The 16,740-nt window shown below is 39.4% G+C and overlaps 1 protein-coding gene across 1 annotated transcript in view; it reads left to right on the forward strand.

The window, feature by feature from the left end:
* The window catches only part of COL5A2 (collagen type V alpha 2 chain), a 225,972-nt gene that overhangs the window by 161,054 nt on the left and 48,178 nt on the right, over positions 1 to 16,740 (forward strand). The window contains exons 18-25 of the mRNA XM_040357173.1: positions 2,451 to 2,504; positions 8,540 to 8,638; positions 8,841 to 8,885; positions 8,977 to 9,075; positions 12,301 to 12,354; positions 12,493 to 12,600; positions 13,882 to 13,935; positions 14,639 to 14,737. Coding sequence (XP_040213107.1) covers positions 2,451 to 2,504; positions 8,540 to 8,638; positions 8,841 to 8,885; positions 8,977 to 9,075; positions 12,301 to 12,354; positions 12,493 to 12,600; positions 13,882 to 13,935; positions 14,639 to 14,737 — 612 coding nt within the window. The remainder of the gene's footprint in view (positions 1 to 2,450; positions 2,505 to 8,539; positions 8,639 to 8,840; positions 8,886 to 8,976; positions 9,076 to 12,300; positions 12,355 to 12,492; positions 12,601 to 13,881; positions 13,936 to 14,638; positions 14,738 to 16,740) is intronic.

The raw sequence follows: 16,740 nt of genomic DNA on the forward strand, positions 1-16,740 counted from the left end.
GATTGATATAGTTAATTGCGGCTCGTTAACTACGAATACACTAGATATTACACATAATCATGCCGTAATATCTACAGCACTACTAAGAATTATTCTTCTAGACCAGGAGGAAACAATTAACTACAGAAAGATAATTCAATCTATATATCCATATCAATAATTATCACAAGGATATTGGAACTTAAAGAGTGACTGCATACTTTTTAGGAATAAACTATCAAGGGACGTGATTTTGAAGCGTGGGCCTAATTAACTGATTGGAGGAGTACAACGTGAAGTTATGGTGGGACCCTCCATGTCACCTTACAGATTATTTAAAAATGAGGCATCTGGGTTTCCGGCACTTATTCCTGCCTTTTAGGCCAAAAAAAGAAACAGAACACATTGATGGAATTGTGTTTGAACCTGCTAGGAGCAAGTTTGATCTTAATGTTTCTAGCCCATCTATAAGAGACCTTTGGTTTATTTGTCAGGGATGCTTCCAGGTGAGGAACCTCGAGTAGGATGGACCAATGTTTTTGCTCCATCTGGCTAAACTGGTTGTGAAATTGAGTTGTAAACCTGGGAGGTTGTGATCTGACGATGGGGTTTGTATGGTATGGACCTTCTGATCATGATATTAGAGGAAGGCATCCTCAACAAGTTTATCCGGGTAACCCTTGTCCTGAAATTTATCCTTCGACATATAACCATGGGAGATGTAGTCTTGTTTGCGGGTACAGTTGTGTTTCAAGTGACACAGTTGGTTTTTGGGTATGTTTTGTACCCAACGGTGACGGTGGAAGCTCTGATAGTAGAGGTAGAAGTTGTCAGCCTTAGGTTTGGTGTAGTTCTAGATAGAATACTCGCTGATATGCTGCAATGCTATTGGCATACAAAATGGATGTACGCAAACTGCACTGCATCGAATTGCACTGTGATTCCTGTCCAAATCACATGTGATTTCCCCACCGCTCCTGTGTGCACCCAGGTTTGTCATAGTGATTTCAGCCTGGGTTCACACAGGGGCAGTGTGGGAAACCACATGCAATTCGGACAGGAATCACACTGCATTCCTGTTCAAATTGCATATGATTATTTGCAGTGTGATTTGCGTGCATTAAATTTGTATGGATGCAAATCACACCACAAAGTATCAGTTTCAGGTATTGGAAGTATTTTCACAAGCATGAGTACGAGGATAATACTTGGTATTGGCACCAATAATGGTATTGTTGCATCCCTAGTTCTGGGCATAGATGGCACAACTCCATATCCAAAAAGGCCAATTTTTCAGGGTCACACACCAATGTCAAGGACAATCCCATACTGTTGGTGTTACAAAGCTTTACAAAACTATTCACAGTGGTGGTGGGGCCATCCCAGATGATGACAATATCATCTATATATCATCCATAGAAAATTATGTGTGCTACAAAGGGGTTGTTGTGCCATATAAATAGCTGTTCCCAAGACCCATGGCCAAATTGGCATAATTGGGGGGAAATTTAAGCTCCCATAACAGTGCCCTGGGTCTGCAGATAGTAATCTTTATCAAATTCAAAGTAATTTAGGTTTAGGCAGTACTCAGTGGCCTCTGAAATAAAATTGGCCTGTTGTGGGTTTAGTAGGGGTCATTTCCCGAGAAGTGTGCTACCACTCTCAATCCAACCTCATGGGGTATTGTTTTTTTAAAGTGAGCTCCCATCTAGTTAGAGCCATAGGTACATGGATTTCCAAGATGTTACTGTAATAGATGAATTCTGTCATGGCTATACGATGGAAGGTTTTGGGCCAAAGGTTGCAAAAAACGATCAATGTGTATAGAAAAAATAGCTGGTAACCATTTCCATTGTCGCAAAAACTATTGGAGGTCCAAGAGGGTTCACTGGGTCTTTATGAATTTTTGGTTGCATTTTCAATTTGTTTGTTATGTGTATTATCTTCAATAATCTATAAAGATAGGCTTATATTTGATGATTTCATTATTATTTTTGTTTGCAATTGAATCCAGTCCAGACACTTTTGTAGGTTTTAAAAGAAATAGGGCAGCTAAGATGCACATAACCTAAACGGTATATAACACCAAAAAGCATATTTATAAAGCAGTACATTTTACATTCATCAAACACTGTAGAAGAATCAATAACTGTATTTCAAACATATACACCAGGAAGGTAGACCTCCAGTAAAAGTTTGTAGCTATACCACAAGTAATAATATTTGTCAAGAAGTTATCAAGGTACGTTTTGCAAATATTGCATGTTATAATCTGCCAAGTCACATTTGTGAACTGCTGTACCGATCTGAATTTTAGTTGCTAAATGTGTCTCAGTGTTAAAATATATTTTTAATACTCCACCAGTCTTTCTGAAATGTATATGACTATAACTTTGGTATATGAATGTCATTGTAAACAATAGGCATCAAATCTCAGAAAACAAATGCATTTTTTCTGTTTTGTCCATCAGGGGCCCATAGGTTTAAATGGTGCTGCAGGATTTCCTGGCATCCCCGGAACAAAGGTAATAATGTTTTATATATTATTCATATAGTGGTTATATATCTTAATCAGAAAATTATCAGACATGCATAGAGTAACTCTATAGATAAATATTTAGTGAATATATCACTATATACACTTTTATGGCACATTTTGAAACAGTAGCAGCAGCTACTGTACTACCAACCACCACGTAGTGCATGGTTCTGTCCGCATAGATGCAGTGGCGTCACTAGGGTTGGTGTCACCCGGTGCCGAAAAAATTGGTGTCCCCCCCCTCTACACCAGCTATAGTCCCCCCTCAGTATAGACCCCCTTCCCGCAGTATAGATCCCCTACCTAAGTATAGATCCCCGAACTAATTACAGATTCCCCTCCATCAATATAGACCCCCCTCCCTCAGTACAGACCCCCTTCCATTAATATAGACCCCCACTAAGTACTGACTCCCTCCCTCAGTACAGACTCCCCTTCACTAATTACAGACCCCCCATCAGTATATACTACCCCCTAAGTGCAGACACCCCCATTAGTATAGAATCCCCCTCAGTGCAGACCCCCATCAGTATAGAATCCCCCTCCCTCAGTGCAGACCCCCCATCAGTATAGTATCCCCCCTTAGTGCAGACCCCCCATTACTATAGAATCCCACCTCAGTGCAGACCCCCCATCAGTATATAATCCCCCCTCAGTGCAGACCCCCATCAGTATAAAATCACCCCTCAGTGCAGACACCTCATTAGTATAGAATCCCCCCCTCAATGCAGACCCCCATCAGTATAGAATCTCCCACCCTCAGTGCAGACACCCCATCATTTAAGAATCCCCCCTCAGTGCAGACCCCCATTAGTATAGAATCCTCCCCCTCAGTGCAGACAACCCCATCAGTATAGAATCCCCCCTCAATGCAGACCCCCATCAGTATAGAATCCCCCTCAGTGCAGACCCCCCATCAGTATAGAATTCCCAATGCAGACCTCCCCATCAGTATAGACTCCCCTCTCAATGCAGACGCCCCATTAGTATAGAATACCCCCCTCAGTGCAGACCCCCATCAGTATAGAATCCTCCTCAGTGCAGACCCCCCATCAGTATAGAATCCCCCTTCAGTGCAGACCCCCCCATCAGTATAGATTCCCCCCTCAGTGCAGATGCCCCATTAGTATAGAATCCCCCCTCAGTGCAGACCCCATCAGTATAGAATCTCCTACCCTCAATGCAGACACCCCATCATTATAGAATCCCCCTCAGTGCAGACCCCCCCATTAGTATAGAATCCTCCCCCTCAGTGCAGAAACCCCCTCAGTGCAAACCCCCCCATTAGTATAGAATCCTCCCTCAGTGCAGACACCCCATCAGTATAAAATCCCCCCCTCAGTGCAGACCCCAATTAGTATAGAATCCCCCTCAGTGCAGACACCCCATCAGTATAGAATCCCCCCTCAGTGCAGACCCCCATTAGTATAGAATCCCCCCTCAGTGCATACCCCCATTAGCATAGACACCCCCTCTCCACTCCCCCTGCACATCTCCATCCACATATACATTAGTAAAGTATACAGATCCCTCTGCGGCCCACACCCCCTGCCCCCACCTAGCAACACCACTGCATAGATGCAAATTTAAATTACCCACCTTATTTTATCTTTTAGAGGCTCCAATAGTTTTTTCTCTACTATAAGGCCAAAATAAGGGTATCACTATAGTGCAGTTGGATTACTCTGATAATACTGTCTGTGTTGATGGGGGAATTGAGCAAATTAAGCAAAGAAAAGCCAGCCTTAGATTGGTGCTTTTAACCACAGTACTAGGTAAGGAAAACACCTGTAGAATTCATCGATATTCAGTAAGTTTATAATATAGTGAGAGGCCTGCGACTTTAGAGACTCTCTCTTTTATATGGTTTGGTATATAATTTAAATGTGCATAAAATATTTACTTGCATTTTACTTAAAAATACAGAAGAAATAAAGCGCAGTAAGCCTATTATAAAACCTTTTCAGAGTATGGAAATATAGTGTACTATTGCACACTTTATAATTTTCCTGTTTGTTCGTAGAATATCTTTCACTTATAATAGTACATAAATTATTTTGAAGTTCTCTTGTGTATTAGCATGCATTAAATGACAGCCTGCAATTTTGAATGTTTGATGCTCTATGGGTTTGACACACAATCACGTGGCAAAAGCTGACCACAAAAAAGTTAATTATTCAAGGTTCACAGGTGCTACTTAGTCACCAGTATGGAGACAGCTGCAGCTGAAAATGTTACAGTTGGCAGTGTCTTGTTATTTATATGCCACAAGATAATGAACCGCAGACTGTTTTAAACAATACAAGTTTTCATTACTTTAAAGAGCATGTAATCTGTTAGTTTCCCATGCATCGTTGGCGATAGAAAATTCCCAAAAGCCTTTAAAACAACTAGAATGGAAAACATTTGGTAGATCGAACAGAAATAATGTGAAATGCCCTAAGGATAGCTCATGCTTTTTTTTTTTTTTTAAAGGAAGATGTTTGTGGAAATGCTCATAGATCAGACATTTCACTTAGAATATTTGTTGTAGCGAAAACTAACAAATATTTTTTTATTTAGTGCTTGTTATATGGATCGGCCACCTCTGCTTCTCTAAAAAATTATTAGTACTTTGCAAAAGGGCACTATGAAGTCCAGTCCTTTCTCATGTATTTGCTGTTCTGAAAGTATCTGTACCATAGATACCTATAGAGGTCCATGATTGTTACACAATGTCTTCCCTAGCACAAACTTTTTTTTTTATTATTTAAATGTTTACACCAGGATTAAACATTTTAACAAGCTATATTGGAGGTTGATTTACTAAAGGCCAATGGACTGTGCACTTTTCAAGTGCAGTTGTCCCAGAGCTTAGTAAATGATGTAAAGCTTCACTTTACAAAGAATGCCCAATCACATACAAGGGGAAACAAATGCATTTTTGCATGCATATGATTGGATGATGGAGGGCAGCAGAGCTTCCTCTTATTAACTAACTATGCTCTAGAGCAGGGGTCCTCAAACTATGGCCCTCCAGTTGTTCAGGAACTACAATTCCTATCATGCCTAGTCATGTCTGTGAATGTCAGAGTTTTAAAATGCCTCATGGGACTTGTAGTTCCACAACAGCTGGAGGGCCGTTGTTTGAAGATCCCTGCTCTAGAGCAACTGCCCATGCAGCGTGAAAATGCACTTGCAAAGTGCACAGTCTATTTGCCTTTGGTAAATCAACCCCGTGATTTGCAGTGACATACACAATTGTGATTAAGCAAGTACTTATAGGTAAACCTGCATCACATTAGAAAAAAAGAACTGTAGGTTGTCAAATCAACATCTCTCAGAAAAGAATATATTGTGTCTTGTGATTAACAATGATAAACACATTGGTAATTTAAAAAAATAGTTATAGTTAAACATGCATCACATTAGAAAACTAGAACTGTTAGTTGCTATATCAACATCTCTTGGAAAAGGTATTCCGTCAGTCACACATATCCATACCATGCTGGGGCACACCAGGTTTTTTGATATATAAGTAGGTGTGGATGAGGAACAGAAGTGAGTCTAATGCCCTGTACACATGATCGGTTCATCCGATGAAAATGGTTGATGGATTTTTTCATCAGATATCCGATGAGGCTGAAGCCCCATACACACCATCAGATTATCTGCAGATTTTTGTCTTCAGATTTACCAAAACCATGTAGTACAAGGGCCTGCCTGATTGCATACAAATTGAAACTCTGAAGGTTTGACCTCATATTATATGGTTTTGGTAAATCTGAAGACAAAAAACTGCAGATAATCTGATGGTGTGTATGTGGCTTTACTTTCATTAGTCTTGCCTACACACCATCAGTTAAAAAACCAATTGTGTCAAAACGCGGTGACGTAAAACACATAACGACATGCTGAGAAAAATGAAGTTCAATGCTTCCGAGCATGCTTCGACTTGATTGTGAGCATGCGTTGATTTTTAACCGATGGATTTCCCCACAGACGATCGTTTTTTTTCTATCGTTTTTTTAACCATCAGATAATTTTAAAACAGGTTCTACGTTTTTTCACCGATGGGAAAAAAACTGATGGGGCCTACACACGATCAGTTCGTCTGATGAAAACGGTCCATCAGACCGTTTTCATCAGACGAACCGATCGTGTGTATGCGGCATTAGAAGCAAGGTAGGGGAAAGAGAGAGGGAGGAGAAAAAAAAGTGGAGAAAACCAGAGATGGGGTTGCTGAGGGGGGACAACCCCACCATGCAAGAAAATAGTGTAGATGCAAGCTTACTTGTTTACTTGCATACTGGAGGTCTTTGTCAGAGAATCAATGTAAGTCCCAGGAGAACCACCTGACCCAAGGTTAGCACACATATTTACGTATTGCAGTTGGTGAATGCGGATGTGATTATGTGATATTATAACATTGCATAAAAATCTTCTGTTTTTCAGTCTTATGTCTGAGAGCCAAAGAGGTTAATCAGAAAGCTTCAAGATCTATAGTCTTATAGCTAGATTCAGAGAGGGCGTCCTAACTTTGCGGTGGCGTAGCGTATCGTGTTTACACTACGCCGCCGGTAGTTAGCGAGGCAAGTACATGATTCACAAAGTACTTGCCTGCTAAGTTACGGCAGCGTAGCGTAAATCTGGCGGGCGTAATGGCGCCTAATTCAAATTTAGCTGAGGGGGCGTGTTTTATGTTAATGGAGCTTGACCTGACGTTATTGACGTATTTTACGAACGGCGCATGCGCCGTCCGCCTACATATCCCAGTGTGCATTGCGGCAACGTATGCCACACGGGCCTATTGGTTTCGATGTGGACGTAAATGACGTAAATCCCTATTCACGGACGACTTATGCAAACGACGTAAAATTTTAGAATTTCAACGCGGGAACAGCGGCCTTACTTTAACATTACTATTCCAACTATTTGATGGACTATCTTTAGGCCTGATAATGCGTTACGAAAACGGCGTATCTGTACTGCGTCGGCCAGGCGTACGTTCGTGAATAGGCGTATCTAGTGATTTACAAATTCTACGCCGACCGCAATGGAAGCGCCACCTAGCGGCCAGCCTAAATATTGCACCCTGAGATAGGACGTCGCAAGCCGTCGTATCTTAGATAGGTTTAAGTGTATCTCTGTTTGAGAATACACTTAAACTTAGGTCGGCGCAGATTCTGAGTTAGGTCGGCGTATCTACTGATACGCTGACCTAACTCTTACTGAATCTAGCTATTAGTGTACACTTGGTCCTATAGCTGCTGACTTTCCAGGTAGTGTATGCTTAACTCTACTCAGATATTCAAAAGACTCTCAACACGATGAAGCCACACCTATACTAAGCAAATGGAGGTGTTGTGCAAAAAAAAAAAAAATATGCATTATACACAAGGTGAAGATCATAAAACATATACAAAAGCAGAGTAAAGGTTAATTGAGATGGGGAACATAGCAGAGATACTTTAGTTGTTGTAGGACAGGACAGGGACATGGAGTTAGACACATAGGACATATTGGTTCGGAAAAGAGGCAAGAAGGCATGATGTTTTGGAAGCACATACAAACTTCAGAATAGCATACAGAACTAAAAGAGCAAAGCCAAACAGAGAATAAAAAAGTAGGACCATTCAACATAGAAACCACATTTCTAAAAGGCAGGGTGGTAAAGGTGGGATGCAGATTTTGCAAGAAACTAAAGGGGGGAAAAAATAACTGCTAAGGGTTCCTAATGTGCTTTAACAATTGTAGATGCCATTCTACACTATAGAAAGCTTAACTGAAGACTCCTAATAGCTGTATAGATTAATCTATCCCATGTTGCATTTATACATTAAAGCCTAAATGAAGTCACCGAAATAGAATAGAAGTTCAGCCAGATAGATATTGTAATAACAACCTCCATTTGCATTGTCTTACCTCCACTTTTATGTTATAGCACTTATTCAGGATGACTAAATATGAGGTATATCCTTCTGTTTGTTTGACTAAATACAAAATTTCCATGTGTATATATATATTTTTTTTTTATTCAAGGGTGAAGCTGGACCAACAGGAGCACGAGGCCCTGAAGGACCCCAAGGATCAAGAGGGGAGACTGGATCACAAGGACCAGCTGGTTCATCAGGTCTTCCAGTAAGTCAGTTTTAAGTATGTAATAATTTGAAATAAAAGAGAACCTTGCATATTAAGTGGCCATAGCTCAAATTAAATCTTATAGTAGCAATAAAAACTCCTTTTGTATAAGACTGAATAATGACTGCATACTACATGTTTTACTTAAACAAGCTAAAAATCGTATTGCATGTAGAATTTTAACTAAAGCATATGGTTGCAGGGTGCCCTTGGAACTGATGGCACGGGTGGTGCTAAAGGACCTTCTGTAAGTAATTTGTCTAATATTTAAATTATTTTTGTCAGTGAATTGCTGGTTAGAATGTTCTCTTATAAAATGTGTATGTCTCTGGTTCTAGGGTGTTCCTGGTGTTGCAGGTTCTCCTGGCCTTATAGGACCACCTGGATCTCCAGGACCTCAAGGAAGTACTGGAGCACCTGGTATTCGTGGCTCAGCGGTAAATATAATAAACAAATTATGATATAATGCAGTTTTCATAGAAGTTGACAAAACATTCATACAATACAGAAAGTACGGTAGTTTGTGTAATGTTGTACAGGGTAGATGTACTGAATTGGCAGGTCAGGTATTTTATAGTAACTTTAATTCATTAAAGACCATCTGATTATTTTTTAAATGATATGAGGAAAAGAACAACTAATTGAAAAGAATGACACCATATGCTTAGTGTCTCCACCCCAAGCAAAAGTCTAACTTTTAATAATGGGTCAAGAGACAAGAAAATCTGTTTATTACAACCAAATCCACTAAAAGTGAAGGAGGTAAATATGCAGTTTTTATTTATTACATGTATTTATATATCACTATTGTTCCATTTTACATATTGTAAATGCACATCATCAGTCCCTGCCCCAAAGAGGTTACAGTCTAGCTCACATGCATATATACATACACTAAGGCCAATTTTTAGACAGGAGAAAACTAACCTACCAGCATGTGTTTGGAGTACAAGAGGAAACCCACCCAAACAAGGGAGTGTGGGAGTAAAACCTTACCAAGGAAGAATTGGCAAACTCCATGCAGATAGTGTTCTAGTTAAGATTCATACAAAGGACCCTAGTGCGGCAAGGCAGGAGTACTAACCACTAAAGCCCTGTACACACGATCGGTCCATACGATGAGAACGGTCTGAAGGAAGCTGACTGATGGTCTGATGTGCCTACACACCATCAGTTCAAAAACCGATCGTGTCAGAACGCGGTGACGTAAAACACAACGACATGCTGAAAAAAAGTTCAATGCTTCCAAGCATGCGTCGACTTGATTCTGAGCATGCACAGGTTTTTAACCAATGCTTTGGCATACTAACCATCGGTTTTGACCTATCAGTTAGGCATCCATCGGTTCAATTTTAAGGCAAGTTCTAAATTTTTTTGATCGAAGGTTAACTGACCGATGGGGCCCACACACAATCGGTTTGGACCGATGAAAAGGTCCTTCAGTCCGTTTTCATCGGTTTTGACTGACCGTGTGTACACAGCCTAAGTCATTGTGCTGCCGTCTAGTTTAAAACCCAACTCTGGGCACCTGATAAAAATACCTTTGCAGTGCTCCTACCTCCAGACTACATGGACTAAATTCTTGTTAAAGTGATTGTAAAGGTTCTTATATTTTTCAAATAACAAACATGTCCTACTTACATTTCCTGGCCACTGACAGGAGGAAAAACATAAGCATGCGCAAATCAAAATCCACAAGGCTTAGAAGGGTGTGTTTCTCACACAAGCATAGAATTGGAAAGCCATAGGTTTAGGTTAAACTGATTGGAATAGAAGAGAAGAGATGGGGAGCACACCACTCTGGTCTGGAGATACAACACCTGTGTTGAATAAAACAAGATTTTTCTTTGCTGATAGATGGAGTATTTTGTCATTTTTGCCAAACGACAACATGGAAAATCTTCTTCATCAGGGTTATGAGAGATTGTGTTGAACATGTTTTAACAACAGTAGTTTGAATAGTAGTTTGAACCAAAATCTATTTTTGATTTTAACATAAACATACAGGAATATCTCTTATGCATTGAAGAATAAATTAAAAAGCAAACAAAAGCAAAACTGTAATTACTTATTATAGCATATAGCAAGGTATTCTAAATGATTTAAAACAAGTAAAAAAAAAAGTAGCTTGCATCACTTGCTTACAGAGCACATATACCCTCTTCCTGCCCAGGCCAAGTTATAGTGGCTACAAAATAGGGGATAGAATTCTGAAATTTCTTAAATTTATTTTTTACTAGTAATGGCGGCGATCTGCAAATTTTTGTCAGGACTGCGATATTATGGCAGACACATCGGACACTTTTGGCACGCGCATCGGCATCTCGGTGACGTGCCGTGCACCCCAGTGGCCGGAGGACCTGAGGCCGTATAAAGACGGCCTCCCGGATTTGTAGAGCCACCTTGAGGCTGTCTTTTTACTATGGCCCGGGTCTAAAGTAGTTAAATAATATAAAGGATGGTTACAGAAATACAGCTACTACTAATTGCTAACACAATCAACTTCTGGACAAAGTAAAGCAGGAGTTGTGATTACAATGGAACCAACATGTTTCAGAGACAGCAGAAAAGAGGGGAATTCTTTTGTTTCTGGTGTATGTATTTCCTTCTTCTAGGATTTGAAGTAGAAGCATGCTGATGTATTTATGTTCAATGTTCCTTTAGGACATAATAGTACACGCCACAATTGCAGATAGCCTAGAACAGTGATGGCGAACCTTTGCACCCCAGATGTTTTGGAACTACATTTCCCATGATGCTCAACTACACTGCAGAGTTCACGAGCATCATGGGAAATGTAGTTCCAAAACATCTGGGGTGCCAAGGTTCACCATTACTGGCCTAGAAGAAGGAAATACATTCCTACATTGGTGCATAGGGGAGCTGGAATTTAGAAAAAAAAAAGTGAACTTATCTCTTAAGCCTGGTTTTCCAGCATGCCCATTTAACAGAAGCCAGGTGTTAGACAGGCTGCTGTACACTCTGGCCAATATTCAGCCCGTGTATACCAGCCTTTTAGCCTGTGTACACCCGTGCCTTTAGCCTGTGTGTTTCAGCCTTTTAGTCTAAAGTCAGGTACACAGGACCAAAAGTCAGCCGGTTTCTTTTGGTCCTCTGTATTCGATCAGCGCTTGCAGCCAATGCTGCAGTGCTGATCTCTGTATACTGACAGGAGGGGGTCTCCCTTCTATTAGAATATATTGTTTATGTGGATGCGCTGATCTGTGCGTTTTTTTTTTCACTCAACCCGCTGGTTGAATGAAAGAACTGTGTGTATGCCATGCTTAAAAGAGGAAAATGGAAGCGGAATTCAAAACCCCACATCAGACAAGGGTTGCACACCTCAATCTACTTCTAAAGGATCCTCACAAACGGAATGTAAATGATGACATTAAACTATCAAAGACATGCAGGATTCAGAAGCACTATAAAGTATGCAATGCTAGCTATAAAAGAGAAAATGTAATATCTAGTGTTTTAGCATTATCTTACATGACTTCCTTATAAACTTAATTAAGGACCAACGTAGCTCTGGAACTTCCATCTGCTTTATGTGTGGTCTTTTGGGTCATGATGTTCTATGGTCCTTGTCTAGGTTCTCAATTTTTTATACAACAAATAATTGGCACAAAGAAATACATGGTTTGTTTATTTTTTTAAAGGGCGATCCTGGTGTTGCTGGTTTTAAAGGTGAAGGTGGTCCCAAAGGCGAACCTGTAAGTAAATATATTTATTAAATATTATAGTTATTATATTTTAGGGTGTAAGTGGGAATTTGTGTAACAGTTATGAAAAAAAAAAAGTTATTTAATCTCAGTATTATTGTTTAGTAATACTCTCTGCTACTTATCCAGGGTCCCCATGGTCCACAAGGCGCAATTGGTCCACAAGGAGAAGAAGGTAAAAGAGGTCCCCGTGGAGACACAGGATCAATTGGGCCACCAGGCCCAGTTGGAGAAAGGGTATGAAAAGCCATAATACAATATTCTTTTGAAATAAAAATCATTAAAATGTTTAACTATTTTGAATTTATTACATATTATAGAACACATGCTTGATTTGTAAGTATGTAGTTATGTGTTCCTGACACAGCTAGGGTTTTACACGTCAAAAAGAAATTACATTTGTTGTATGCTTTTGAAAGTGTTTTCTGTTTTCTAGTAAAATAAATATTTAGTTTGGAACTGAAATCACTCTTTCATCCAGTAATGAAAAGGGCCATGTTTGTAAAATGATTGAAATGTTTTTTCTGTATATAGGGCAGGCAGATATATATATTTCTTAACCATATGGATTCACCCAGGGTTTGTTCATGAACAGAACAGCTGGAATTCTATAGGTTGCTTTGGACAAAACAAATACTTTGCTTTCCTAGCGTAATGATCTCTGCCCTATTAAGTTTTTGTTACTAAACAAATTTCCTACTATAATTTACAAAATCCTCTTAAGCTGGCTAGTAATTTTACTAGAAAGACAAGAAACAGGGGTGCGCATGCCCATGCATCAATGGCCAATAAGATAGAACCAACCCTTGTTGTTTATAAAGTATGTGACACATACACTCATTTGTTTCTCTTTTTTTCTATCCATTATATACTTTATAACCAACAAAGGTCGATTCTCTCTTATTGGCCATTGGTGTGGGGCATGCACACCCCTGTTTTTTGTTTATTATGTTTTTAACCTGCTTCTTTGCCAGTGAAAAGTCAATCATGGTTATCATATGCTCAACTAAAAATTTTAAACTGAAATTTAGCAAATTATTTTAGTTTTTTTTTTTCATACAGTATGGAAGGGCTAGAACCCCTGTGATGTTTTTATTTCTTTGTCCCTATTAGAGAGATTTTTTCTAACTATCTGTACTCCAACATGAAAACAGGAAGTAGGTGTGAATAGCTCTAATATGAACAGCTAAAAAACACCTTTGTTTAGTAAAGTGGAGAAAAGTCAGAGTCACGTTTTTTATTACTCTCAAGGGTCTCAAGGGGTTTAGAAATTTCCCCTAGTTTTCTATTCCTGTGATAGTGTTAAAGGAGTGAATAGATTTTACCAGGTCAAACGATAAAGGGAAATCTTAATCTAAAAGTGATATAGGTGTATTTTTATCAATTTTACAGGAAGTGAAAGGGGGCAAGCAAGTTTGTTGTGCAATTTAGTACGACCTCAAGGAAAAAAATGCTACCATTTCATATTACTTTTGTTGTATTTTCATTAATCATTTACCTTTCTGATATTCCTATCAGGGTGCACCTGGTAATCGAGGCTTCCCTGGATCAGATGGTTTACCTGGGCCTAAGGTAAAAAACTTGGTTTTATTATACTTCCAATTCATCTGTCTTAGAAAACACAACACACACACACATTAGGCCCCCATAGCCCTTTCTTCCTAAAATTACCATTTGATAATATATTTTTTCACCATGTAATTTCATTATATTTATAATCAACGGGTGCTTTAGGTTTAAAGCTCTGGCTATCCAAAAGTGTTAATTTATTTATAGGCAATGCTTGGTGGGCTAAATGAGCCCCCAGCCTTTTATTTTACTTCAATAGCAATAAATTACCAAATTCTCTCCTGCCCACCTGGGAGTTATTAGAACGCCCAGTCATCTTTGCATGTACCTACTTCTTCTGTTGCGCTGTATTATTTAATAATCAAAGAAAGTTTTAACATATGAAAGATCCAAACATATAATGCATTAAGCGCTGCCACTAATGGACTTATGTAGTACAGAGTTATTAATCTTATGTGCTAACTCCTAACTGCTGTAATCCATGGCATGCAATCCGAATACAATGCATGTACTGAACCTATAAATTATCCTTTTTATTTTAAAATATAATTTTAAAGCTAATTTGCATTAGCATATATGAATTTTAATATTAATTTTAAACATGGGAAAATAAATTATGTTACTTATACTATGTTTAACATTAAACTCTAGCTCAGTTGCAATTTTTAATGAAGTTTTTTTTTATTTTCATTGATTTCTTATTCAGGGAGCTCAAGGTGAACGTGGAATTGCAGGAACCTCGGGACCTAAAGGGGCTACTGGGGATCCTGGTCGTCTTGGAGAGCCAGGACTTCCTGGTGCCAGAGTAAGTTTCACACAATAAAAGTCCTTACACCTATACTCAGTGTCAGGACAAGGTTACTGCTGTCCAGGGTGAAGATGAATAATTGTGCCCCTTCCCCCACGATATGTGAGAATTCTGTCCTAGCAAAAAATCCCCCCGCCCCCCAAAAAATCCAGCACTAATCTGCACGTTCAACACTCTAGGCATAAATTCCCTCTGCAAGCAAAAATTCTCCCCTAACAAAAATGCAAATGTTTTCCCTTATTCCAGTACAAATCCCCCCTCCATGCACCAGAAATTTCCCCCAAACCTCCCTTGCAGCTCAAATCTCCCTCTTCTAGCACAAATGCTTACCCACCAAAAATCACTCCTAGCACAAATCCTCTCCCCCCTAATTTCCCCTCCTAGCACAGCTCTCCCCTCAAAGCACAAATCCTCCCCCAAATCCTCCCTCTTAGCTTAAATGCTAGCACAAATCCCAATCTCCAATTTACCCTTCACAGCACAAATCTTCCCTGTGACCAAATCACACTTGCTAGCTCAAATCCTCCCCATCCCACCTCTTAGCACAAATCCTTACCCCCCCAAATTTCCTCTCCTAGCACAAATCCCCTCCATCCCCCTCCCCCAACCCTAAAGCCCCCTCCTAGCACAAACTATATGTTCCCAAATCCCCTCTCCCAGAGAAAAATCCCCCATGCTGCTGAGAGAGGAGCAGTCTAGGTAGGAGATAAGTGGCAGTATTTAAATCATGCACAGTCCCAATCTGTCAGTGTTCCTGCATCACCTCCTATATCAAGGAGCATTGCTCTGACAGGAGAGAGGAGCCGGAGGGGCAAAGAGCACAGTCCATTTCTCCTCACAGCTCTCTGCTTCAGTCACTACTCCTGTAGGGAGTTCACTGTCACTACTCTAGTAGCTGTAGCAGGAGGATCTCACCATGTGGCGCCTCCCTACCCCACATGGGTTCACTCCTGATATCCCCTTGTCCCAGCCCAGCCTGTACTCAATAAACACTATAGGAGACATTCGGAAAAGACAATGTACTGCATGCCTTTCCTTGGGGTAACTATACATAGATTTTTGAAAGGGAATAACATAATTCAAGCATTACATCAGATGGCCATGTGAAGATCAGGCTCTACAGGGCTGGCTGTGATAACGAACATTTAATTGGTGGAAAACACAGTGAGTGGGGAATGCATTCATTCCCTTTTCTAAGGAGTAAAAAGAATAAGTATTTCACAACATGTAAACCACTAGCACCTGTCAGCTGAGCCTGAGAGGAGAGTACATCAGGCTCTACTGGGATGGTGATGCATTAAAGGATGAACAAATGTCATATCTCCAGCCAGCTTTATCATTTACTTATATAAAATAAACATAGACAGCATCTTAGGACCCCTAGAAATTGACAACTTAATAGAAAGAGGTCAATTGGTGTAGGATTTAAATTGTTCTAAGGTATGAGGGTATGCCTATTCACCATATTGTTCACTGTTTTGAAGGAAAATTAAAATGGTCTTTTGTTTTTACATTGATTTACAGATTTATTAAGTGATCTTTGATGTCATTTTTAAAACTTTGCATACATTTTTTTATTTGAAAAACAAACAATTACTACAGGGTGTACTCATGATGTTTAGTTTTAAAAGCATTTTAGATGTTACTTTCAATAAAACAAAACTGCTTGTTTGTTAGATGGTAGTAGGGTAATATTATAGGGTATATAGGGTAGTATTTTAGATTCACCTGATTACATCTAAAATTAGATAATGAGAACATATATATATTCATGTACTGAGCACACCAATATATACCATCATTTATTTCTGAAGTTGGTTATATTATTAAGAAATGGTTCTATAACTTATTTTTCAAATTGCCTTTATGTGATCTTTAAATTATTTTATCACTCCAGTACTAGTTTAACCTTAAATACATTTGACCAGATCATGACTTTTTTATCATTCCTTGCATAGCGAAGTGGTTCGCAATATGTTTATAATGAAAAACATACTCTG

The sequence above is a fragment of the Rana temporaria genome, chromosome 6 (assembly GCF_905171775.1).
Source record: "Rana temporaria chromosome 6, aRanTem1.1, whole genome shotgun sequence".
NCBI lineage: Eukaryota > Metazoa > Chordata > Amphibia > Anura > Ranidae > Rana > Rana temporaria.